The sequence below is a fragment of the Anolis sagrei genome, chromosome 3, assembly GCF_037176765.1.
Source record: "Anolis sagrei isolate rAnoSag1 chromosome 3, rAnoSag1.mat, whole genome shotgun sequence".
NCBI lineage: Eukaryota > Metazoa > Chordata > Lepidosauria > Squamata > Dactyloidae > Anolis > Anolis sagrei.
The window spans coordinates 239,132,185-239,158,741 of NC_090023.1; the positions used below are offsets into that span (position 1 = coordinate 239,132,185).

The 26,557-nt window shown below is 38.8% G+C and overlaps 1 protein-coding gene across 4 annotated transcripts in view; it reads right to left on the reverse strand.

Moving 5' to 3' along the window:
* Positions 1 to 2,301: 2,301 nt before the first annotated feature.
* Positions 2,302 to 26,557, reverse strand: part of LOC132770619 (phospholipid scramblase family member 5-like) — a 29,816-nt gene continuing 5,560 nt past the window's right edge. For 2 of the 4 annotated variants that reach the window (XM_060767759.2, XM_060767761.2), the window contains 9 exons: positions 20,084 to 20,366; positions 17,915 to 17,959; positions 15,852 to 16,003; positions 10,066 to 10,108; positions 7,478 to 7,698; positions 6,625 to 6,786; positions 5,172 to 5,333; positions 2,508 to 2,590; positions 2,302 to 2,419 (listed from right to left, as the gene is read on the reverse strand). In XM_060767759.2, the coding sequence (XP_060623742.1) occupies positions 2,552 to 2,590; positions 5,172 to 5,333; positions 6,625 to 6,786; positions 7,478 to 7,698; positions 10,066 to 10,108; positions 15,852 to 16,003; positions 17,915 to 17,942 (807 nt within the window). In that variant the 5' untranslated portion in view covers positions 17,943 to 17,959; positions 20,084 to 20,366 and the 3' untranslated portion in view covers positions 2,302 to 2,419; positions 2,508 to 2,551. Of the gene's footprint in view, positions 2,420 to 2,507; positions 2,591 to 5,171; positions 5,334 to 6,624; positions 6,787 to 7,477; positions 7,699 to 10,065; positions 10,109 to 15,851; positions 16,004 to 17,914; positions 17,960 to 20,083; positions 20,367 to 20,893; positions 21,060 to 26,557 lie in introns of those variants that run through there. The other 2 variants (XM_067465986.1, XM_060767762.2) reach the window with 2 other exon arrangements.

A 26,557-nucleotide genomic window follows, 5' to 3' on the forward strand; every position in this document is an offset into this window, starting at 1 on the left:
AAGATGGCATGTCCCAGAAAAAAAAGGTAATTGTGAGATTTTTCCATGGTTTTGCCATGTGTAGTTGGAAGATAACTAAGGACCTCAGCTTTCTAAAAGTCCTTAGCATTGTCATGTGCATGGCATATCACCTAGCTTCATATCTTCAGATCCATCACCTATTGCAAGAAGCACAACTGCTGACACTGAGCAAATGTATTTTAAATGTGTTGCTAGGCCAAAACTAACAAAATGAATGTCAACAAGGAGAAGTGTACGATACTACACTTGGCCAGAAAGGCGCAGATTCAGGATGGGTGACACCTGTCTCAATAACATTCAGCGTGAAAGAGATCTTGGAGTCTTAGTGGACCACAAGTTGAACATGAGCCAACAATGTGATTCACCAGTTTAAAAAGCCAATGGAATTTTGGGCTGTATCAACAGGAGTACAGTTCTAGACCAAGCGAAGTAATGGTGCTCCTCTATTTTATTTTGGTCAGACTTCATCTGGAATGCTGTGTCCAGTTTTGGGCACCGCAATTTAAGAGATATTGACAAGCTGGAACATGTTCAGAGGAGAGTGACTACAGTTATTCAAAGTCTGGAGGCCATCCCCTGTGAGGAGCGCTTAAAGAGCTGAGGATGTCTAGCCTGAAGAAGAGAAGGTTGAGTGGAGACATTATTGCCATGTTTAAATGTTTGAAATGATGTCGTAAGGAAGAGGAGCAGGCTTGTTTTTTGCTGCCCTGTAGACTAGGGTTTGGAGAAATGGGTTCAAATTACAAGAAATTCCACCAGAACTTCCTGACTGTAAGAGCATGGACCATCGTGTCTTGGCCATGGTGGTCCACACCTTGGTTACATCTAGATTGGATTATTCCAATGCACTCTATGTGGGGCTGCCTTTGAAGACGGCACAGAAATTGAATGACATCCCTATTAAAGCAGCTCCTTTGGCTGCTGAATAATTTTCTGGTCCCAATTTAAAGTGCAGGTTATGACCTACAAAGCTCTAAACAGTTTGGGCCCTGCCTATCTTCATGACCGCATCTCTCCCTGTGAACCGGCGCAGGCTCTAAGATCTGCCGGGGAGGCCTTCCTTTCACTCCCACCACTGTCACAAACACGGCTGGTGGGGACAAGAGAGAGGGCCTTCTCAGTGGTGGCCCTCCCAATTTTGAACACCCTCCCCAGGAAGATTAGACAAGCCCCTACAATGTCCTCCTTTCACAGGGATCTGAAAACCTGCATGTTTCTGCAAGCATTTGAGAATGACTAGTCCCTAGTTATATGTGCCCAGTCCCTAGTTTTCCAGATAGTACTCTGTGTTCTGTATACTTCATCCAACTCCCTGGCCCTATGGTATGCTACTTTGCACTATCCTATGCCTGCCTCTATTTATAGCCTGGTCATGCCCATTTTAGTATTTCTGCCTACTGGTTTTTGTCAAGCATCATTTGATGGAGGTTCAAAGTTACTGTTTAATATTCTTATGTTTTATTTAATTGTGTTTTTATCTGGATCATCATATTTTACTATGTTTTAATTTTAATTGTGTTTTTGTTTTTAATGGATTGTTTTGCTTTTATGTCTTGTGGACACTCTGTCCCATATGTAAGCCACCTCGAGATCCTTCCGGGAGATGGTGACAAGGTATAAGAATAAAGTTATATTACATATATTCAGAAGTAGAACTCTCTGTCTCAGAGTGTGGTAGAAGCTTCTTCTTTGTAGGCTTTTAAACAGAGGTTGAATGGCCATCTATCGAGGGTGCTTTGATTATGCTTTCCTGCATGGCAGGGGGTTGGATTGGATGACTTGTGTGGTCTCTTCCAAGTCCTGTAATTCTATGATTCTAAATATTTTTTAAAAAATCTGAAGAACACATACCATCACCCCCTTCCCAGCATCCCAAAAGACATTTTAGTTCAGCCTTCCCAGTGGCTAAGTAATGAAGTCTTTTTGTGTTAGTTTTAATTGCACTCTAAACCTGAAAGCTTGTTGGGAATTTTTTTCTAAAAAAAACTTTATCTTTTTCCCTCCCTTTTCTTATTCTTCTGACTAATAGCTGGGGCCAACACATCCAAAACTTCAAACGGGTTTGTAAGTAAAGACTTTTCATCAGTGAAGCCGCACGTCTTAGCCCTAATCTTTCATGCTTTCTGACGCAATGACATCAAACGAGTCCACAGAGAATTGTAATACTCCAAAGAAGCACTGCATATTCTACATCCCTCCCTCCCTCTCCCCATCTCTCCATTCAAATTATATATTTAGCATCCATCTTCACAATTAAAACAGAAAAACAATTATTTACACAAGTTATAGTTTAATAAATATGGTCATTGCCCTCCCCACCTTATCTCCCCTTACAAAAAAAAAGCCAAGCCCATAGGATTGTACAGGTTAAAAGGGATATCCAGAGCTCGAGGGAGTGCTGCAAAAAAATGAAAAAGAATTAGGAAGTGTCTTATGTATAAGTCTTCAAAGCAAAGGCAACCAATTTATGTTGCATTCTTACTTACTGAAATGTCGTTTGCATATTTTATTGTTCCTATCATCTTGCTTTTTACAATCCATCCAAGGAGTTCTCAAAGAACATTAAGTCCTACAAATAAATAAACTGTGAATGATGAGGAAGATACAAAGAGGGAACAATTAATATCAAAGGACTGACTTGTAGGGTTTCATTACACCAAAGACTTATGAAAATTATGATTATTATAATATAGTGGTTCCTCTGCTTGGTGCCTCTGAGCAAAGACAGTTTAATGCTGGAAGCAATCATGGATGAATACGTATTAGAGGGAAATATTATTTGGACTGCTAGTATTGGGAGGAAATATTATTTGGACTGAAAAGGTGAGCTAGAAGCTAGGTCATTATACAAGTTGATCAAAATGATTTTGTGGAGACAGGTAGAGAGTGTTGTTTGGTCTATTTTAACATCTCACTGGGAGGCTTTTAAAATAATATTCTGAAACCACTGCACATTGAGTGTGTCTAGCTCTCGGCAAATAATAGAAGTCCCAGCAAAAATGCACAGTTTTTACCCTAGAGCCAAATGACACCTTTCACTCTGTAAATTTTCATCATTTCAAATTTTAGAGCATTTTTGATATAGTGGGGAAACAGTCTAACTAGCCCACTCCAATAGAACATTGGACTTTTTTAAAACTTTAAAATGCAAATGCTAACATCCTCTAAATCACTTTTTGTGGCCCTGAAACCCTCATCATTTCTCCATTTTTTAAAAAAAAATGACATTTTGTCTCTAAACCATTCATAAAGCTGTACATGTGGCAATTTGCTTCTCTCAAACTCCTGGAGCCCTCCAACCTCCACAAAATCCAAAATAAATCAGCTGAATAACAGCCAAAATGACAGCAGGAAGTGACATTACATTGCGATCAATGTGCTCAAATGAGCCAGTGGGCACAGGGACCAAAATTCCCTTCCTACTATGGACTTGCCCACTGCTAGTCTATAACAAGGACAGAGAATGTATGCCACTGACTGGGTTGTTGTAGGTTTTTTTGGGCTATATGGCCATGTTCTAGAGGCATTTTCTCCTGATGTTTCGCCCGCTTCTATGGCAAGCATCCTCAGAGGTAGTGAGGTCAAATGCCACTGACTATTTAGGTGTTTTTTTTTTTTTTGCCAGCAACTCCCAGCAGCCCTAAGCAGCCCTAGGCATGAGCCATTGCTGATTTATGGCGAATAAAAACAGAGTATTTCAAACTGGAATACATATAGGGTCAGTGAAAATAAGAACAATTAGTGACGTCATATGTGCATTCAGACATTCAACTGCTGCTGCTTTTGAAAGATTCTTGTCTTTGGAGATCTTGAATAACAGTGTTAAAGCTTTTCAATGTATAAGCATGACATATGTGCATATAGCTATTTTTGGAAGGAAAAGGAAGGCATGCTCCATCTTTGAGCACAGCATTGTTTCTCATCCCCTCTGATCTAAGATAGATGCTTCTTCTCCATCTGAATTGCATCTCCTCTTCCTCCCTGCCCCACATATAAGGAGTATTAGTAGCAGCAGGGCCTGATATCAGAAAGCTAGAAGGATGTGAGGAGGACATCACTTTGCAGGGAACACTATGATCTGCTTGCTTAATGAAACCTGTTAGCCATTTTTTTCCTGAGTCACACATATAGTGATAATCCCATTTGTCCTTCTGCAGGAGGATTTCCTCAAAGACACCTTTTTCAACAACCAGACTTGATGATGATGATGTTTATTTATTCCCGCTTTTTCTCTCCATAACTAAACTCAGAGCAGCTTACATTAAAAGCATTTCAATGCAATTTTAAATCTGCAAATATGCAAATATTTAAACAGGATCAAATATAATTGGTATTAAAAATTCAATAAAATCCATAAAAATATTTAAAACTAAAACTGACTTGATCTTTAAAACCTTCCTTTTTAAAAGCCTTCCTGAGTAAAAAGGATTTAAACTGTTGCCAGAAGGACTGCAGGGGGCCATTCTGGCTTCCCTGGGCAGAGAGATCCTGAGTCGAGGGGAAGCCACAGAGAAGAAAGGCCCGCTCTCTTGTTCCCACCATCCAGGCTTGAGATGAAGGTGGGACTGAGAGGAGGGTCTCTCCTAAAGATTTCAGGGCCCGGGAAGGTTCGTAAAAGAAGATGTGGTCAGTCAAATAGCCTGCACCTGAGCCATCTAAGGCTTTAAAGGTAATATGCAGCACTTTGAATTATGCCCGGAAACAAACTGGCAGCGAGTGGAGCAGCCTGGCTGCATCACTTTGGACCAGTTGAAGTTTCCAAGCACTCTACAGAGGTAGCCCCATGTAGAGGGTGTTACAGTAATCCAGATAAAATGAAGGCATGAGTTGGGTGCCATCTGCATATAGGTGGCACCACAATCCAGGACTCCAGATGACCTTTCTCAGTGGTTTTATGTATATGTTAAATGACATGGGGATAAAACAGTAGCCCGAGGAACCCCACAGGACATATTCCAGAATATGGGATCTAGCAGGGTTATTCTAATTATGACACAAAAATAGTGTGATTGAATTTGGAAGTGGGGAGTTTAGACCATTCAGCCAAATGTTTTCCCAGATTATTGTTTGTATAGAATGTCACCCTGAATGTGTGGAGAATGGGAGAGATCAAGAATGGGAGGATTTTTTCATTTGGGGTGTATACTTACTAGGAGAAAGCAAGCACCAATCATTACAGCCTTGATTTTTACATCAAGATCTACAGGGACCTGGATACCAAAGTTGGCTGTATTGGTAAAGATATTATTGACAAATCCAGACCAATACTTGGATATCTTGCCAATAGTTGACATATCAGTTAGAGATTTTACCTAAAAAAAAAAAAAAGGTAAAAAAGAGAAAATCATATATAAGGGTGGAAAGTACATTCTTCAAATATTTCAATAAATTGGATTAAGCATATTGATGTTAAATTAGTTCCCCTAGTCACCATTTTCCTGCTCCTCAACATGTCCAGGTGCTAGCTCAAGGAGGAAGGCCAGGATTGCTTAAGATTATTTTCTAATTTCTGACATGTGATGGCAATATAATTGTCTAGGATTGCTGGGAGATCTCAGAATATGCCTGCATTGTCATGTCCTAGCTAAGTGAAGATTGTTGGCTCTCCATATTTGTAGATTGGATTAACTGATTTGATTAATACGTTCCCCATAGGAATCTCTATCCTCTAGAGTAACTCTATCATCAACTTCCACTATCAGAGGTATACTGGATGGCCTAAAGATTCTTATCGAGAAAATTTCTATAGGCATTTGTAGGTCCTCTAATGTTTCACTAGAGGACCTAGAGATTCCTAGAGTGGTGTTCTATCTAGTTTTTCTTTAAAAATCCCACCTTCACTGGATTTTTCAACCTTATCCCCAATGGAACTGGAGTGCCTGTTATATGGTAAATGATAATCTTCAGTTTAAATAGTGATTGGAGGAGTTCAGTTGACAATGTGGCTCCTGTATCCAAACGTTTGCCCATGCCTGACATATATTCATTATATAATATATATATCATATACTATAAGAACATTTCTTGGGGCTCCAAGAGAAACTTATTTTTCAAAATTGGGAGGGGGGAGCAGGAGCCAACCCCCCTCAAATATTCTGCAGGCCATATCACCCCTCCACAGAAAGCTGAAATGCCTCTCAAGTCCCTCTCAAAATGATGGCAGGAACTGACATCACACCACTTTCTGTGTTTATTTTAAGAGTGATTGAACAGAAAAACAGTTGTGCTTTCAGTCATTAGGTGTTTTAGAAACCAGTGGTATTTTTGTGTGTTTTCCTCCATTTGTGAGGTATCCTGTGATTAGGGACAAATATTGATCAAAAAGTGTGCTTTTTAAATATGAAAAATGAAGTTTAGAGGCTATGGTGTATGTGTGTGTTTGTGTTAAGGAACCACAAAAGTGGGATCCAAGGGCTACATATCACCTGAAGGCCACATGTTGCTTACTCCTGTGTTTCACCAATGTTGAAGAGAAGCCTGGCCTAGAAGTGGTACAAATTATCTATCTTAGATGATTTCATATCCAGCAGTGTCTTGCCTAAGACATCCAGTGGAGATTAAAACAATCACAACTCAAATGTTAAGGAATGTTATCTGAAGTACCTCAAATTCAACATCTCCAAAGCAACCACATGTTCCATAAGGGCCTATTATTTTTAAGACATCCTCATTACTTTCATTCCTGATAGTAAATTTAGGCAAAAGGGGGTCCCATTTCTGTACAACATAGCCAACTGTGGTCCCAGGGGGAGACTGGACTTCCACCTTTGGGATAACAAGAAAAAGGAAGAGGAAGAAGAAATAGTATGCTAAAATATAATTTGCAAGGTAATTGCTATAGCAAGAGGTCTTTGTTAATATTATACATGTTACTGGCAATGACTATAACTGTTGGTAGATTCTGAGAAATATGGTACAAAACCAAATAAGTTTACTACACTGTATACATCCAGTGCATTGTTTGCCTGTTTAAAAAATGTCTCATTTAGAAATACTTTGAACTGCAGTCTAGCTCCATGTTCCTCTCTGCACACATTCAGTTTCCATGTAAGAGGAAGCTACAGGAGGGACTGAACTTTTAGATTTTAAAATATCACGAAGGGAGAAACTGGGTTTGGAAAATACAGCTGTGTCCCCACTTTTTCTTCTCATTTGCTTTGCCAAATGGCAATATTCATTTTATAAATTACAATGCCCACCTTACAATTTAGAAAGGATATGGCAAAAAAGAAGAAGAAAACAAGCTATGGACTACATATCGTAGAAGCTAGGTGATTCTAGGCATTGTAATCCAAAAAATAATGACATTACCCAGTTTACAATAATTGAAATCCAGACTTGATATCTCTGCACTGAATTACATTTAGCTTAGGGCACACCTGGATTGATTTCCACGGGTAAAATCCTGCCAATATCTGAACAAATAGATAAAGGAGTACTACTAGGATTTACTAACCTCCTGCAGGTAACATGGAAACCAGCAGCTATTACATCTTAAAGGTCTGTTCACAGTGATCACCTCTTGACCAGTGTTGTCTGTAATCCTCATGGTGAAAGACCGCAACGGTGAGCAGAAGTTGCGATCAAAGCACCCATTTTCCTCTACTGCAAAGTAAACTCTTTGTCCCATGCAATTTTTTATTTCATACTTGCTACAGGTTTCAGTTCCCAGTATAACTAAAGAAAGACAAACATCAGGAAATGCATTTAGTGTTGTTATAATTAGTTGGCAACTCATTATTTTCTCTGTACTGCATGGTCATTCTGCTTCATTTCTGCTACAAATGCTACATTTATATTTAGATCCAAGGATACTCCTCTCATCTACATTGCAAATAATAACAGAAACTGCTACATATGAAATACAATGATTTTGTTTAAAAAGTGGTTCCCAACCTTTTTTTTTTGACCAGGGACCACTTTAACTGGGCATCACTTTGACCAGTGACCACTCTCCAACAAAGGGTTATGAGCCAGTTTTTGATCAACTTTAGATTTGGTTTGGTTATTTGGGGTGCTGATTCAGAAAATTGCATTGGATAGACCACATCAGCTCTAGTTACTGATAGAGTAGTGATCCAGTAGTCACCCACAGAAAACCATATTTAATAATTTAGAGTTGCAGACCTTATTTTAGGTCTCACAGCCCATAGGTTGGGAAGCACTGTGTTAAAAGCATTAAGCATGCAGTAAATTCTTTTTCATTGAAATAAAGATCTAAAAACTATTGTTAGGCCTAAATGAAGTAGATTTATTCATCAACGTGTTTATCTAGAACACAATTAATTCAAAACGTTTACTCCAGTTGAGACTAGCCAACAGAATTCAGGCTATTTTCAGGGGGCTTTCACAAAACATTATTATAGCTCTGTGGTTCTATTGTAACTGCCATGGTTTTATTCTATGTAATTTTATGTTTTGTGGAACGCCCTTCCCATGGACATAAGATCAGCTCCGACGTTAATGGTGTTTCGAAAAAAGCTAAAAACCTGGCTGTTTGAACAGGGATTCAGATAAACAGTGCAATGAATATGATGAATATAGGAACGGAATTATAGACGACGAATTGGATCACGATTCTAGTTACGAGACGTTGTTGTGTTGTTATTGATGTGCCATACTGTATATTGTGCTTTCATGGTTTTTAAATCGTTTATTGCTATTTTGTTATGACTGTTTTTGCTATGTTGTGAACCGCGTTGAGTCGCCTACGGGCTGAGAAACTGCGGTATACAAGCAAAGTAAATAAAATAAATAAATAAATAAATAAATAGTTTAGCAACAATCATTTATAATTCTCAGGAAGGAGCTCTTGTGTCTCCCTTAAACTCTCAAATACCATAGAATATGGGAGTGCTCTGAGGGAGAGAGGGAGGTCTATAAATAAAGTAATAATAATAATAATAATAATAATAATAATAATAGGATAGAACCATGACAGTTAAAGTTAAATCACAGCGCTAGAACTCTGTATGTGAAAGGGTTATGTATAGATTGCTTCTATGATTTTCAAGGGTATTTTAGATTTAAGCTAATTATACCTGAATATTTGATTCAACACTAACTGATCTGATCTAAAGCCACTGGACTAATGTGTGAATCAGAATTGATCAACCAACCTAGTTAATAAGAGTATATCTACATTATACTGTTATAACAATTTAATTTCCATATGTCTATACCCCATGGAATTTTGTGATGGCAGTTTGAATTCTCTACTGGGAAGCCTTAAATTACAAATCAGCTATGTTTTTAATGTTTTTATTGATACTATATTTTGCTTTGTGAGTAGATTTGTACATTTAATACATGATACGCCTCATTCTATAACCGCATTTCTCCACCCTTTTCCATTGTCTCCCACTTCCTCCCTTCTATATTATCCACTGACTTATCTAATATAGCTTAGTTCTGTTCATTCCCTCTTTTGTTTTTTCACCTCCCTCCCACCTCCCTCCACCCTAAACCCATACCACAATTTCCATTAGAACTTTAACTCCATCCATGAGTTCAGCTTTTCCCATTTCTGTACAATATTTACATTGGCTTCGCCTCTTTTTATCCATTATAAATATATCAACCATTCTCTGATTTTCCTCATTTTACCTTCCTTCTTGTCCTTACAGGTTACATTTGTAATAATTTCTGATTGATCAAACAAGTAATTGTTTCAATTTACCTTATTCCATTTTTTCCTCATCTTTCCAACCCCAAGCTATTATGGCCTTCCCTGCAAGAATTGCTTTGAATAAATCTTGATATTTTACATTGATCAGCTATGTGATGAAAACGGCATCAGAGTACTACAACCTCATAGTGTAAATGCATCCTTAGTGTTCTAATGCTAAAAAGGTTTTCAAAATACAGTTGTAAAGATACATTTTGAATGAAAATATTTGAAGATGCCAGTTTATAAAATATGAATTGAAATGATTTTACATTATTTTTTAAATTTTAAAAATGCAAATTAATGCAGGAATTGAGCTTGTATGGACTAAAAACAGACACATTCAACCATTTGTAAATTATTGTAACATGAAATACCTTGCAGAAGCTCCACTTGCTGATGAATAATTATTTGGTCCAACTGTTCAGAAATGAAAATAAATAAAACAATATAAACTTTATGGAAGAATTATCAAAAGTTGAAAATATTTCAAAAGTTTCCTCTTGACCATAACTGTGAATTTATCAATTGGATTGTTCTACATAACATGGTAAAGTACCAATAAGGTACAGAGTACATGGCAAAATATTATTAATGTACCTCATTTCAATCTCCTGTGTGTTATCTGCTTTCATGTTAGGAAGGGGAACAGGGGACATTGCCACACCAGAGCCTGCCCTAGTACATTAGGAAACAACACTCAATAGACTTCCTCTAAAGTTTAGAGACTAAACAAGAGCAGAAATATCCAGCAGCCAGTCAGCAAGGGAATAACAAAGCGTACCAAATACCCTGCTGGCAGCAGATTTCAATTTCTTCACCCCACCTTTGCAAAATGTACAGATGTCTAGCACAAAAGAGCCCTGAAGCTACCTGCATGCAGTTTGACCGAATTAACCTTTTCTTTAAGATCTACTATGGGGGAAAATAGCTATCATGCTCACATCTGGAAAAAAGTTGTGAGACATGACATTTTGTTTTCCCAATCCAAATTGATTTGGAATCCTGTACCAATAAAGTTATTATTATTATTATTATTATTATTATTATTATTATTAGTGATCTGGATTTCTCAATCTCTGTTTAGATCTCATTTGGTGGATTTGTACAGATCAATCTGGATCAAATTTTGCTCAGATTTGAATAACCAAACCTGGTTTCAAATTGAATCACTGTCTGCAACCTGATACACAGCACAGCTGTACCTTATATACCAGTGTCATTACTAGCCACAGCTCTGTATCGATTCAGTAGTGATGTACCAATGGCATTCACTCTCTTCCACTGCACTGGAACATAGAATGATTTCAAGCACCATGATAAATCAACTGGTCATGTCTTTGACACAATACAGTTGAGGATATATGCAAAAGCACTACACATTCTGATGTGGATACAAGTTTATTCTAATAAAGTTCAACCCTGAAGAAGATGACTTAGGGCTTGAACACACAAGGCAAGTAAACTGCATCAGGGTAATAGAGCCTTTGGGGATAAATTGCATGATATCTTCATTTTGTAGTTGTTGTCTAGTGGAATATGGTTTTAAAAGCAATTCTTTTTTCTAACTGAAAAAATCCATTGATGAGTTCCTTTCTCACTTATATTGTGCAACGATTTCCTGTGCGAAATCTCCATTGTATTTTTGCTCCAATTTTGGAGCAGTATAGTGCTTTGAGTGGGTGAACATAACAATTTGAATGGTGGCGGTGGCAATTGTCAGAAGATGGCACTCAATTCTGGCCCTTTCCTCTTGAGGGCCCATCTACATGGGCCAAATGAGTCAGTTTGGGAGTGAATAAACACTCCGCTGACCACATAAAACATGGGAGTCTATTTGCTACTTAATTCAGCCTTCTTCCTCATTTTAAAAAGTCATGGGAACTCTGGGACTCTCCTGTATTTTGGGCCAGTATAAGCAGCTGATCTGCTTCCTATTTTGGAAACAGCTGTGGCTGTTTATAGTGCCATACTGCTTTCCTCAGGCTCAGGTAGCTGTTGATTGGGTCTTTGCAATGCGCAGAGGCATGAAAATGAAGATGTTCATCACTAGGCACCTGTAATGAAGCTACCCAGAGCACCAAGAGGATCAAAGAAGAATGAGAAGGAGAGATCAATTTCTCCTTTGTTATATTGTGCAGTTTCTGGGCTGTATGGCCATGTTCTAGCAGCATTTTCTCCTGACACTTCACCTGCATCTGTTGCTGGAATCTTCAGAGGATCTCCTTTCCTTCTTCCCCTTTCTTGCATTGCTTTGTCACTCTATCATCAGAGGCACTAATTTGCAACCAGCATTATTTTTGTACCCAGTGGGCACCCCATGGCCCAGAATGATGTAAGCAGTCCAGAAGCAACTGGTTTCAGTGGTGCTAGGACATGTGAATGTCATCCATTTTCTGGGTTGACTTGGGAGCATGCAAATCAGGCACCTGCCAACCTCCAATCCAGCTGACTGAAGACCTTGGCAATGCTGATCCAAAGTATTTCACTAGAGATCAATATAACTGTTTGTGGCCCGTGTAGATGTGTTCTGAGTCTTAGGAGAAGCTCTGGAGACTGGAGATGTGGAACAGATAGGCCTGGGAGGCACTGCAGACTATGTTTCCCAGGCAGCTCTCAGGTCATCTCTGAGATTGGATTAAAGTCTGGGGGAAGGCCAGTTACAATGCTGTAATGGCACTGTAGTGCTACAATGGTATAACACCGTGTGTGTATGTTTGGACACTGCAATCCCACAATGGTTCTGAAGATATGATAGGAAGGGAAAACAATCTTTCTTGAATAACATTTAATAGAACACAATTGTGGTAGAAGAGGAGGCTCAGATGATTAGGCCCTTATTCCGTGAAACCTTATGTTACCAACTCAGTTCTCTCAGTTAGTGTCTAAGGCACAAGATATCTTTCAATACTGATATTCCAGACTAACATGAATTTCAACTCCAAATAAAAAAGCTAATATTACACTTTCTATCACTAGAGTATTAGAAACAAATCCTCAATGAGAAATGTCTATTTCATGAAAGATCAGGTTTATGGCTTTGGTACCTCATGAACTCAAATATTTCATATGTTTAGTTTAGAAAGCATATGATTGTTTACTATCACATTGTGGCCCCATATAGAGTCCTTACATGACTGGAATAGACAAGTATTCAGAAATACAAAGTTTTCACTCAGGTAGAAAATTCAGTGTATGTCTCCCCACTACATGTTTGTGTTTACAGACATGCATCACTCAGGAGGAAACACCGTTAGAATAAAAAAACATGAATACAAAGAACAGAAACATTTCTCTCAATAGCACCATTGCCACAATCACTTTTGGAAATATTCAAGTAGGTCCCTTTGACTGCATAGAAGTTTCTTCTCTGTTTCAAGGTAGAGAAAAGGCAGGAATAAAATTGAGGCAAACTCCCAAGTTCAATTCTCAAAAAGACAAAAGCACACATACACAGAAAGCCCCCTCCTTGCTTTGTGAAGGAGCTTTGCCCTTGTTTTGAAACAGGCTTTCTATTAACAATTTCCACAGAGTATTTGGAAGTGTTTGATCATCTATGATATTCGAAGGCAAGAAGTCTTAGATCTGAGTGAAACGATGATGTGACAGGAGTTCTAAGGCTTCATAATTTAGATCTGATTTCACTAGAGTTTGGTCCAGCTATAAATCAAAAGTTGAAGTTTTTAGAAAATCCTCAAAGCTAGCTTCTTTCATTCGACAACTCTGAGCCTGCAGCAGAATATTAGATGGAAATAAGCAGGCTGCTTGTTGAAAAGCCAAGACAACAGCAACAGAACTAAAAGAAAGTGGTGCCCTAAAACCATGTTTGTCTCTGCAACACCATGCAATGACCTCTGATCCACCTCGAGCTGGTTGCATTAGTCTGTCAGGAGACTATATCTGAATGCTATTCTTGTTAGACAAGAATAAGGTTCTGGAAAACTAACATATACCAAAGTCACAAGTAAAATTGTACATTTCCTATAATCTTTCACTAGGTAAAAGACTGAGAAAAGCTACTTCAGAGGAAGGAGGATAGCAAACAAGCATCATGTTGTTGTAGCTGTGAAGGTGTTCAGTTTGCAGCAATCTAGGGCGGTTCCAGACAGCCCTTTATCCCACAAACAGCCACATTAAAAAAATGGATGTTTGTGGGAGACTGTTCACACCCAGCATGTGCTTTCTGGTGTGGGTGTCCAGATGTTCTCTCGGGACTAGCCCAAGAGAACATCTGGAGGCCCTACCCCCCAAGCCCCCAGACCCCTTAGAAAAGTAGTAAAACATACCTATCCTCTATTAGAAGCCTGGGCAAGCTCTCCTGACATGTAGAAATGATGCATCAGGAGAGCGGGGGGGGGGGGATTTCCCTCCCCCCCCCCATTCTCCTGACACGTCATTTCTACGTGCTAGGAGAGCTTGCCCAGGTTTATAATGGAAGATAGGTAAGTTTTTACTATTTTTCTAAGCGGTCTGGGGGCTTGGGAGGAGGGGTGGGATTTCCACAGTTTACCAGGCTTATTTAGCCTGGTAAATTGCAGGAATGGTGTCTGGGCTGCAGTATTCTGCAGTCCAGACCCGGGAGTACTGGATTTATCCGGTACCTTCCACGAAGGCGCAGAATAAATCCACTAACAAATTAGGGTTTTCCTGGTTTGTGCTGAATTAATGTGGGACTGCCCAGAATGTTATCTGGACAGCACCCTTTTTATTGCAGAAGTTTCCACAATAAAGGGGCTGTCTGGGCGGATCCCTAGTAAGAATTCAGAAGAATACTTGCCTTTAAATCTATTCCTATTTGGGGCAGTCTATTCTTCCATGCCTTCGGAGTCAACCAAAGGAGGCTTAAACTGTTTATGGTTTTAGATGAAGACAGAGAAAATATGGCACATAATCTTCATAAGCCTGCAATACCCTGCTTTGCAGCTCTTGAGGGGCCCCAGAAGATGTCACAAGACCCCTGGCCATTTTTGGGAGAAAAAATAATTGTGATTTCACACCTGGATAGCTTTTGAAACCTCACAAATCTGCAACAAAATTGCAAACATTGATTTTGCCCCTACTATCCCAGCCTTCTGTCTCCCCTCCTCAAAACAGAAATAAAAAAGCAGTGGAGGAAGAGTGTAGGGGACAAAACGCAGTCCCAAATAAAACTATAAAACCAAATGTGACACTTTGAGTTTTGTTTTGGAATTGTGATGCTACCCACTGGAGGTACAGAGGAGTTGTCTGAAAAATACTCCTGCGAACATACCCACCTCTTCTTTGGAACAAGGAATCCCCCATTTCCCAATAACTCCTGCATGGTGCATCTTATAATGACTTTTGGGTTCCAAAAGCAAGGAGATATTACAAATGCCTGCTTAAATATTATAAATACACTGAAACCTAATTTGTTTAATTGCTTGTCATAAAACAGTGGTTCTTAACCTGTGGGTCCCCAGGTTTTTTTGGCCTTCAACTTCCAGATGTCCTAACAGCTGGAAAACTGGTGGGGATTTCTGGGAGTTGTAGGCCAAAACACCTGGGTACCCACAGGTTGAGAACCACGGTCTTAAAATCATATTAAAGGATTTTTTTAAAAAAATAACAATTTTTAAAGTCTATTTTAATATACATGCTCCATATTTTTGAAACACTCTGTATTTTGAAGTTTTGGTTTAAGAAATCTCTTTTATGTTTTGTGCATTGTCTCAGAAACCTTTGTGGGCTGGGAAGCAATAGGTATACACATTTTAAACAAATTCAATAGAAGCAATGTAGCATCCTCATTATCTGCTATCTCCTTATTTTTCATACTTCAAATGCAATGATCTTGCATCTCTGACCATCTTAACAGGATGACATCAAGTTGAAAAGGGTTGTTTTTAAGTCTTAAGATCTAGAAAAAGTAATTTGTAACTTCCTCAAGGAGTGTGATGGAAGCATCATCTGAAATTCTTCTGCTTCTCTGAAGAAAAGTGATTTCAACCAAAATACAGTTGGAAGAAAGAAAAGCAAAATCATCTTTGGTAATCCCATGGTGATTGTTTTTAAAAATTATGGATACATTTTACAGAAATATAAGAAAGAAACATCAAATTATTTGGTTCAAAGCACATTCAAGAAAGTATCTTACAGAAAATCTTCTACACTCTTAAGTTAAGCATCTGAAAGAGAAACTGACCTGTTTTAAGGATTCCAAACCAGGAGGCAAAGGACCAGGAGGCTGGGCTTGTTTCCAGGTGATGGCTGTTTCTGAAAGTTTGGCTAGATCTGGAGGGTCTGGAGAACCAGGAAGAGGCTCTTGTACAGGTTTGTAGACCTGTCCTAAAGAATCTGCATTGAAACAGTATGTTAGTAATGAAAAAAATCATCACTGATTGCTGTGCTTCAAATTGGAAGGAGGTCTCAAATGGAGTGCTTCTGGGTTCTATCCAAGGGTCATTATGCTTCAATGTTTTTAGCAATGACTTAGGCCCCTTCTATTTAAAACCCAGATTATCTGCTTTGAACTGGATTATATGATAGTGTAGACTCATATAATTCAGTTCAAAGCAGATAATGTGGATTATCTACTTTGATAATCAGGATTATATGACAGTGTCCAAGGGGCCTCACATGAAAGTTTTATACCATCTGTAAACTTCTTATTAAGTTTACAGATGGTATAAAACTGGAAGCAGTGGCTAACAAATTGGAAGATAGGCACATAATTTCAAGGAACTGGATAAAGGGCCCTTCTACATTGCCCTATAAAATCCAGATTATCTACTTTGACCTGGATTATATGGCAGTGTACACTCATATAATCCAGTTCAAATCAGATAATCTGGATTAATTGTTTTGATAATCTGGATTATATGGCAGTGCAGAAGGGGCCAAACAAAAAATTGGGCAGAAATTAATAAAATGAAATTTAATATAGGCCCATGCAAAATTCTATATGAGGTTACAAAAGCAATATTCATAGGTATAGGATGCAAGACACATTGCTTGATATTGCTACATGTAAATAGGACCTTAGTTTATTGTAGCACATAAATTAAACATGAGGCAGCAATGTGATGCTGCAACAAAGAAGCCAATGCTATTTTAGAAGCACAGTTTCCAAGCTGAGGGAAGCAATAGTCCAGTTATATTCTGTTGTGGTCAGACTTCATCTGGAGTACTGTATTTAGCAGTAGCAATTAACAGTAGCAAATATTGTGTACCTGGATAAGTGTGGCAAAAAGCACTATGGGGAAAGGTACTCTTTTGATGTCTCCATGGTCCTCTGATGCTTTACATATGGTGTATCACATGATGGGCTGGGGTCATTGGCTATTTAAATCCTAGTTGCCCCCTCACATGCATTTCTGGCTTATCACAGTATAACCCAGGGGTCCTCAAACTAAGGCCCGAGGGCCGAATACGGCCCTCCAAGGTCATTTATCCGGCCCTCGCTCAGGGTCAACCTAAGTCTGAAATGACTTGAAAGCACACAACAACAACAATAACAACAACAACAATCCTATTTCATCAGCCAAAAGCAGGCCCGCACTTCCCATTAAAATACTAATAAGTTTATATTTGTTAAAATTTTTCTTTATTTTAATTATTGTATTGTTTTAAAGTGTTTTTGCACTACAAGTAAGATATGTGCACTGTGCATAGGAATTTATTCATGCTTTTTTCAAATTATAATCCGGCCCTCCAACAGTTTGAGGGACTGTGACCTGGCCCTCTGTTTAAAAAGTTTGAGGACCCCTGGTAAAGGCCACTCTCCTGCTTTCAGTGCAGTATGAGTTCTATGTTTGTGCTGGGGCCAGGTAAACATTTTCTTGGATTTTTGTCTACTCCATACTGTATCTGATGGATTTTGAATAGTGAGAGAATTTAAGAGTTCAGTGTACACCCTAGCACCTCTTTTGATGGTGGATGGGCTCTAGAAAAGTCCATGCAGGTCTCATGAGCTGGAAGTGGGGAAGGAGTCTATCCCTCAGGCGGACCTGGGGATTTTACTCTCACTTATAAGATCTTGGGATGTGGATTTAATTTGTAATAAGTGGCCAGCTGGGGAGCAACCAAACTACTGGTTTGCCCTAGGGGCTCAGATATTTCACCCAAGGCAAGGCTGAGGAGGTAGTCTAGGACAGACATCTGATCTCAGCTGGGCCCATATTAGGTTGCTGTCCCCTCTTGCTCCTTTCTGGTCCAATTATCTTAAGTAGGATATTGGTCAAATAAAGTGGCACTTATTTAACCCACCTTTCTGTGTCTGATCTCGTGATTCCATGGTTGGTCGTCAATGACCTATTAAGTGATCAAAATAATTAGTAATGTACAATTTGACAATGGCAACCACAGCAACAGCAACAACATAGGGCTTCTCTTCATCCAATAATGTAGCAAATGTATTCTTAAGCTTTCTTTTTCAGCATCTGATCCATCTTTTGCTAGTGTTAGTAGGATGTATTCACTATAGCAATGTGCATATGTAGTATGGATCTTTATGGTCTACAGTCCTTTCATTCTTAATATTGCCATTTCTGTTCATCTCTCATCTGTACTCTTAAATGTTACAAAAACCCAAGCAGCCATGATCTTTCCTGCCCATTTTTCCTCCCCAATCTTGTTCTCCTGGCCGCTCACACTTTTTCAAGATTTTAGGGGATCGAATATCCCATTTGGAGAAACCCCCTACATGACAGAAGGTTTTTATAATTTAATTGTAACCATGGAGTTGTCCTTTCTGTTACTATGGTTTTCAAAGAGGCCTTTCCCATTATTTGAATGTGAGTGAAGCTATTCTATCATGTAATCATATTTTGATCTTAATTTATCATTGCAGCCACAGCTTTCCTTCAAAGCCTGAGACCACAGGAAGAAGGAGGAATCCCTTTGAATTTCTATCTAGCTTTTAAAAAATGTATAACAGAGTCATAAATATTTCATCTGCTCTCCAGTATCACTTTACCTCACAGTCCTGTTCTTGCCAAAACCTGTGTTACATGAAATGCCATGAAGTTTTATTAGCCAAGTGCTAGTGTCATTTCTGAAGGAGGAAGAAACAGAAGGCACAGTGAAGTCTTCTCTGTCAGTCAGACTTAAGCTACAGAAAAGGAAGCAGCAGGTGCACTAAATATTCATGGAAATTTAAGGCATCTTGGAGGGTGGTGTGTATTATTGTATGCATTTGTTACAGTGTTGTGTTGGGGATCTATTTCAGCTATTTTCCACATGCCTAAAATATGTCATGTTGTAACTAAAGCCAATGTTGATAATATGCCATTTTAAAAGGGTTTAAATTAGATATAGATTTGTGGCTTTTGCTTACTTACTGATGGAATGATTTTAGTAACCTCATTTAAACATTATGCAAAAGTGTTTTCTTTCATGGAAAGAAGAACATTCAATTTGGTGGAGTGGCTGATCATATTTACCTCGCTTTTTCCCACACAACTACCCAGGGAGGAGGAACTTTATTTCTTCCATTTTGTAGGTGTGGGAACTAATGTTTATAATGCATTTAGAAGTACATTAATTCATATACCCCAATACATCTATTACAGCAAAACGAAATAATATTGTGGCAAACTGGAAAAGAACAAATGCATTATAGCATAAGCTTCTGTAGATGACATATGAGAAAAAGGGCCAGAAAAAGCATCTCAGCACTGCTATGTTAAAGGAGAGTTTTATGTATAATTCTTGTGGGGAAAAGAGAAGGAGGAAACCTGGGTGTGAACTTGTTAGTACTGCTAGAAAATCCCTGTGCCAAATTGTAACACCTATGGTCTTTAAAGAGGCAAGCTGCTAGGTGTGAGAAAAGAATTTGACTGCATTTTTAAGTGTAACATTTCATTATTATTTTGAAGGAAAAAACTTGGGAAGGCCTTTCATTCGGCTGCAATTTTCACCTTTAATGAGAAGTCAGCTGTCTGGAACTGAAGTGAAGACATGGCATGAACTTCCCTTCAGTCTGATTGCACTCAATTGTCCTTCAGAAGCTTGTTAGAGAGAATTTTGTCAACCATGTTCAAAAGGCTCACTACTTCCTGATGCAAGATTTCTCAGCTGCAATGTGTGCAAAGGATGAAAAAACCTTTTTAGTGGAAGCATGACCTTTCCATGTTCCTTACTGAGGAATAAATAGCATGCATACATGCGTAGACCAAGGCAGGTGTTGAGCTTTTTCCCACATCAAACATCCGCCGGGAAATGTAGCTTTAAATTTACAGATTATATTTGACATTCTATTATATTCCACCTCTGTTACAGCATAGTGAGAGCACAAATTACTGTGTCTTTGTCACTTTCCTATTTAATCAGATTGCTGATTGCTGTGTACTGTTAGGGGTGGGCTTCTCTCTCTCTCTCTCTCTCTCTTTGTCTCTCTCATAAACATACCTTTATAGGTTATATATAATCACTTACCTTGAGAGGCCATGAAGCTGCCTGAGTCACTTCTTCAAAGGAAGCCAGGTTAAAAGAAAAGGCTTGTCTTGTTGCAGTGAGGGTGTGGGGAGAGAAGCACAGCATGCAGAAACTTCAGAAGGTGTCTGTCTACTTCATGTCAGGTTACAAAAGAACAGCAAGGAAATACATCACCTTTCTCATATTCCTGATCACTGCATTTTGTGGGTGCGGACAACAGCAGGAAATGATGCTTGTAATCAAGGGTACGGGGATGATGCCTCACTTTAGAGGCATTTTGCACCTGTGTGAACAAGAAGGACAAATTGGGTCCATAAATTAAAATTGTAGAATCCTCACATGTATTAAATGAGGTGGAAATTCAGTCTAGTTTTTATATGGTTTATATATGTCTTTGCTTACACAGCAGTGGCTTATATCTACACTGAAAAAGAGCACCATGTAAAACAGTGGTTCTTATCTGATGGAACCCAAGGCCCTGCCCCGAAAGACAGACACAAATGTGTATTCAAGTTTGTTTCTCTTATTGTATTAGAAATACATTTCTTTGTGCATTTTTGTGGTAAGAATAAAATGTAAATTCGAAAGACCAACTTTCCCTTGAAAATTTCAGTACAGAAAAATTCAAATAGGAAAAAATCAAAATGGGGGAATTATTCTTCATGCCTGGTTCATTGCGCCCCTCGAGTATGATCATGGGCCCCCAGGTTCAGAACTTCTGATCTAAAGGAAAGGACAACAATATTGCTAAACACAATGCTTTCAATAGTACAGAAGCAAGAACACGCATGCATAATAGTTTTGTCCTACCATCTGCCTTTCTTCATCAAGAGTGATTACTCCTTTATAGAATGAAATTATTTCCAGGAAGGAAATGCCATCTGACCTGCACTTTGGAATGCTGTAACCACTATGAAAATGGAATTTAGATATGGAGATCTTACTTCAGAATGGAGACTAAATCATAAAGCTAATGGTTACTTTAAAAGCATTCGGAAAAAGTAACCTTGAACTGCCAGCTCATATTTCTAACTGAAGTGACCAAGTTGCCATGGAGATTGTATCCATGTGTGACTCACATAGCCATGATTCACTACTCTTAAGTGACCACAAAAAAGGACGACTGGGGGAAAAAGGATGCCATGCAAAACTTGAGAGACAAAAAGTTATTGTTATTCTCATACACAGGTCTTTACAGGCTCTCATATTCAGTTTGGGAATACCCTCTCAAGGTAGCCATATGTAAACTGTAATCCCACTGCTGATGGTATCACTATCTCAGATATCCATCCTCACAATTATTTTGGTAAATAATCCAAATTACGGGATTCATCCTCCTCTTATTTGCACTTACAAAAGTCCACTTTATAATTTAATAGAAGGAATTCACACATATGAGATGCCTACTAACTGAGGTTGGAATGACACATTGCCTTTACCATTTGGTTATTTTCAAATGACCCCCGTGTAATAAAAGTTGTGCCTGCATGCCATGCCATGCCTGAAAAAAATGGACATCTTCATGAAATGTGTCAAAACCTGTTAGTCATAGATGAGAAGGTAGCACAGATACAACAGGTGGGCCACATAAAGCCCCAATCCAAGATTGCCATATTGGATACTTTAATACAATTAGTGTAGATGGAATTTAACAGGTTTTATTATCCTGCAACCAGGTAACAAATGGCATCTGCTGATTTTTCTTTCTTTCTATGCAACTATGAGATGTATAGGAGACCCAGTTTTTGTTCTGTCAGTCTTACATCTGACATCTTATTAGTACTTAATAAGCCAGCCAAAAGGAAAGTTCATGGGGCAGTTCATGGCACCCTGTGCACCCTCCCTCCTTACACCATCACATGGTGATGATGGGACAGGGTATGTTGGAACCCTGTTCATGTCCCCATCAGATGGGAGAAAGGGTGGCAAGGCACATTGCCTCACCCTCTTTGTCCCCATCATATGGGGAAAGGGGAGGAAAATACAGCTACTCAAAATATGCTTTCCTCCCCTGTAGTGGTGGAGGTCACTTTGGGAGGAATGTGGGTGGGGCCTGCCATGCGTCATTTGATGGCACACAGCAGGCCCCATCCCTGCTGCAAAACAAAGCTGCAAAATGGGGCAAAAATTTAAAGAGATGGTTAAGTCTCATCTGTTTCTGTGGCCCATTTGAGTTTACTACAATTGAATTTACTGCTACAAAGCAGAAAATAAGATAAAAATAGAGGAGGATTCATGCTCTCCCCAGTTACCATCTAGAAATACTCCAAGTAGCTTCCATGGGCCCAATAGGTGGAATGAATGGAAATGTTACTCTCAGTCTAAAGCCTATATTCTGAATGGGTCACTTGTGATCCTCTTACTGATGCCATCACTCCCCATATAAAGACAAAGATGCATTTTGGATAAAGACTTGTCACTTAAAAAAAACCCTAATAAAGCATCAGGACAATTGTAAACCAGCCAGCACAGGCATTTCCTTCAATCCTAATTGTGCTTCTCCTGAGGTCTTCCTGGCAGAGTGACAGCCTCCTGCATCTAGAGAATTCAACTGATATTTTTTAAAAACCCACTTGTTCCATTTAAGTGTTAGACAAACGATAGTGTTAATTAAGAAACCTATGGATTTCAGCTTCATTATGGGGAAATCTTATACTTTTAACAAGTAAATTAACCATTTTTTCAAGCTTAGGGAGTGCGGGGGGGGGGGGAGGGGAGGAGAAGTTTTGAATCAAAGGAGAATGAAGGGTAAGCCCAAAGGATTAAATCAATTCCAAATGCTTTACGTTTAGTTAATTAAAACTATAATAAATGGAAACCAGCTGGAACAGTGGGTGGTAAAGTGCAGCCCATAGGCTACATGCATGCCTCTCCCAGCACCCATACATATTTTTGTTTGACTTTAAAAGGCCACATGTGCCCTCTAGATGGTGTGAGTTTTGGTTCACTAACCTTTTAGGTTTCTTTCTCCAAATCGTGTCCACCCACCCCCATCACTCACCGCTATTTCTTTTAGGCCTGATGAACCTTTTTTTGGGGGAAAACAGAAGTGACATCCAATCATCTCCAGGTTTTGCGGGTAGAGGGAAACCCGGGAACATGAAGCAGGTTGGCTGATGGGAAAATGTGGCAAAATTGACCACCATGAATTTTTTAACATAAGAAGCAAATGCAGATGATGGTGAATGTGCATTCAAATGGGACTTGTGGGAATCTGTGCATCCCCAAAGGTCTGGAAGCTATGTATGCTTAAGTTACAATGTTTAGCTCAGACTGTGAAGGTTACAAAAGGTGTGATAAAATAACCTTTTGTTGAGGCTTATCACATGATGCCGTGTCTAACCATAGTTGCATTGCATTTGAAAAATGCAAAAAAGAGTCTTTTTTAAAGACTCTTTTTAACTTTAACTTTTTAACTTTTAAAAAGAGTCTTAAGACCTGGATCTGCCATCGCGCTTTCGAAGAGTAGCCACATAATTTTATGCTAGTGTTCCTCCAATGTTCTTGTCCCAGGAGTCCCCCTCCCCCACACAAATGTTGGCTTAATTTCCTATCTCTCTATGAGTTCGCTCTTACAATTAGTTCTCCCCCCTTATCTCACTCTGAGTTTTTAAATCATTTTATGTACATGCGGCCCACCCTTTGTTTGTCTGCCATATTGCTTAGTTCTTATGTTTTGTGTATATTGTTTTATATGCTTTGATGTTTTATATTTTACTGTTATGTTGTATATTTGATTGCAATTTGTTTTGTTATATTGTAATTTTGTTCAGGCTTGGCCCCATGTAAGCCACTTCGAGTCCCCTTTGGGGAGATGGTGGCAGGGTACAAATAAAGTTTATTATTCTTATTATTTTCATTTACAAGAAAAATCTGGCAATGAATCCGATATTACTATTGTTCGGCCACTTTTTCATGTGTGATAGCTGCCTTCCATTGTTATCCCAGTATTGTGGAGTAGAAGAAGGTCTCATGGGAACGTTGAAACTGCACAACTCAGGAAGACAGCACCCATGCACAGCATAGGGCAAATACAGGTAGGAAATAGGGCTGTATGGAAGACTCATTATTCACATCCATATCAGCAAAGCGCCAGCATAATGCATTTGCAGTGAACTAGGAAAGTGATTGTTCTACTAATTCTATGTTTTTGTTTGCTTAAACAACATCATTGCCATGTTACTACAGTATGGTATGGTAAAGTATTAAGAACAGCAGTGTTAAGGTAGCTATAGAAGGCAAGAAGGCTTCTATTATTTTGAAATGGGGAAAATGCCCAAATGAAAAAGGACCTTCAATTGTCACAGGGGATAATGGCACACATGGAGCTTACTCTCTGTGACTTTGATAAAGTGGCCTTATCAAAAGAAGGGTTGTATATGAACTTGTGCCGACTGCATATAAACACACTGTTCAAAGTCTGTCCTTTTTCTTCATCTTATTATAATTCAGGGAACATCAATAAGTTTGGTAAGCTTTGTCGCTAAGGTCTTTCAGCTATCAAAACCATTCAGCGTTGACAGAAAATACTTATATCTACAGGATTTGCAGTTCAAACATGTTTTACTAATGGAGTGATTTGCTATTGAAGTGTCAATATGATTTGTTATCATGGGTGGCTAATGCTCATTTGATTGTTTGGAATCTTGTTTTCTTTTCCCCTTCACAGAGAAAATGATGTAAAAATGAAGCCCAAAATAGGAATCAGTAATAAGAACTTAGTCTGCATATTTTTGTAGAGGAAGTTTGTATATACATATTTTTTCATGACCTACATTCATTTTGGATGCTCTCCCACATCAAGAAAGGAAAGAAGGAAGGAAGGAAGGAGATAGCCTATAGATTGCTTGCAGTCTCTAGGTTTCACAGATGCAGAAATGGTTTCAGCTGTGAGAAAAAGAATCTGTAAGTCAAATGTGATAAGCCTTTTCATACTAATGGTTCCTCATACACCCAAATAATGGCTTTCCTTTCTAATAGTAGGGGAGAAAATTCCAAGGAGAAGGAAATGAGCTAGTCATTTTAGCTAGCTAGCACATGATGTACAAGAGCTAGATGGGTAAAAAAGAAGTGCTACCAACAGACTTATAAAAGTGCTTCCAAGGGCCCCTCCACCCAGCCCTATATCCCAGAATATCAAGGCAGAAAATCCCAAATTATCTGAGTTTGGACTCAGATATCTCACTTCAAAGCAGATGTTGTGGGATTTTCTCAATATTCTGGAATAGAGGGTTGTGTGGAAGGGTCCCAAGTCTCACTTGTTCTAGGCTATAAACATCTAATATTTTTAGTCCATTCCATCTATTGATTCATATATTAATTATTTTAATTAATTTTCATTATTATAAATTAATTTATCGCTGCCACAACAGAAGTCTTTTTGCAGCCCAAAATAGATACTCGATTAAAAGGCAACACAAAAAATAAGAACATTTTAAAATCTGCAGTTGAAATGAGCACAAATGTATGTTATTTAAAATTGTGTGGCAGGGGAATTTCTTTAAAAAATTGCTCTGCCACTAGAAAAAGCATTAAAATGGCCCCAAATGAACTGGGAAGTCTGTTTCTTTTATTTGAGTGGAGATATCTGGAATAGCACTTCTGAAGAGGATTTTACAGTTCAGATGGTTACAAATGTCAGAGATGGACTTTCAAGAACATCTGGGTTCAAATCCCTGTTTGTTCATGGAAACCCATTGGGTAGCCTTGGGTAAGTCACATTTTCTGAGAGTGCTTCTGCACAGACATTGTAATCCAGTTTGAAGCTGGCTTGAGGGCTTCAATGTGTGCTGCATCATGGATCAAGCCAGAAACAGTATATTAAAAAAAACTAACAAGAAAGTCCAGAATAGGTCAAAAAATGTGCTGCTGCCGATTAGAGTATATCCTAAGCAGAGTTTTAATCCAAGACCAAAAATGCAGAGTTCTTGTTATGGCACTAGTGCTGAAGCGCTTAAAAAAAGTCAAAACAGAGCTGGCCAGAAGGTACACAGTTACTTCCCTGGGAGAGGAAACCACAATATTCCCATGGGGACACTTACTTTGTTCTCATTTCCTGCACCCTGCCACAGTCTAGCACTGATCAAAATGCACATGAATGTGCCCATCAGTGTATCTAATTGTACTGGTTTACCCTCCCCCCCTTCTCATTTTCCAAAGGCTGTCTAGCCATGGATACTGCAATTCCTGGATTCAGTTCTAATCCACATTCAGTAGTTATTGTGGCCACCATCCAGCCTTGAGCTGGATTATAGTGTTTGTGTAGAAGTACCCTCAGTCTGAGGCTGGATCTATATCAGCCTATAATGCAATTTGGAACTTCTATATAATGTAGTCTGGAGATACAGTCTCTGAGAAAGATAAGGGTCACCCCCTATGAACAAATTGTAACAAGTCAATCCCATGATAACCTCTTTAGCATCATTGTAAGTCAGAAATGACTTGAAGACATACAACAACAACTCACAAAGTGAT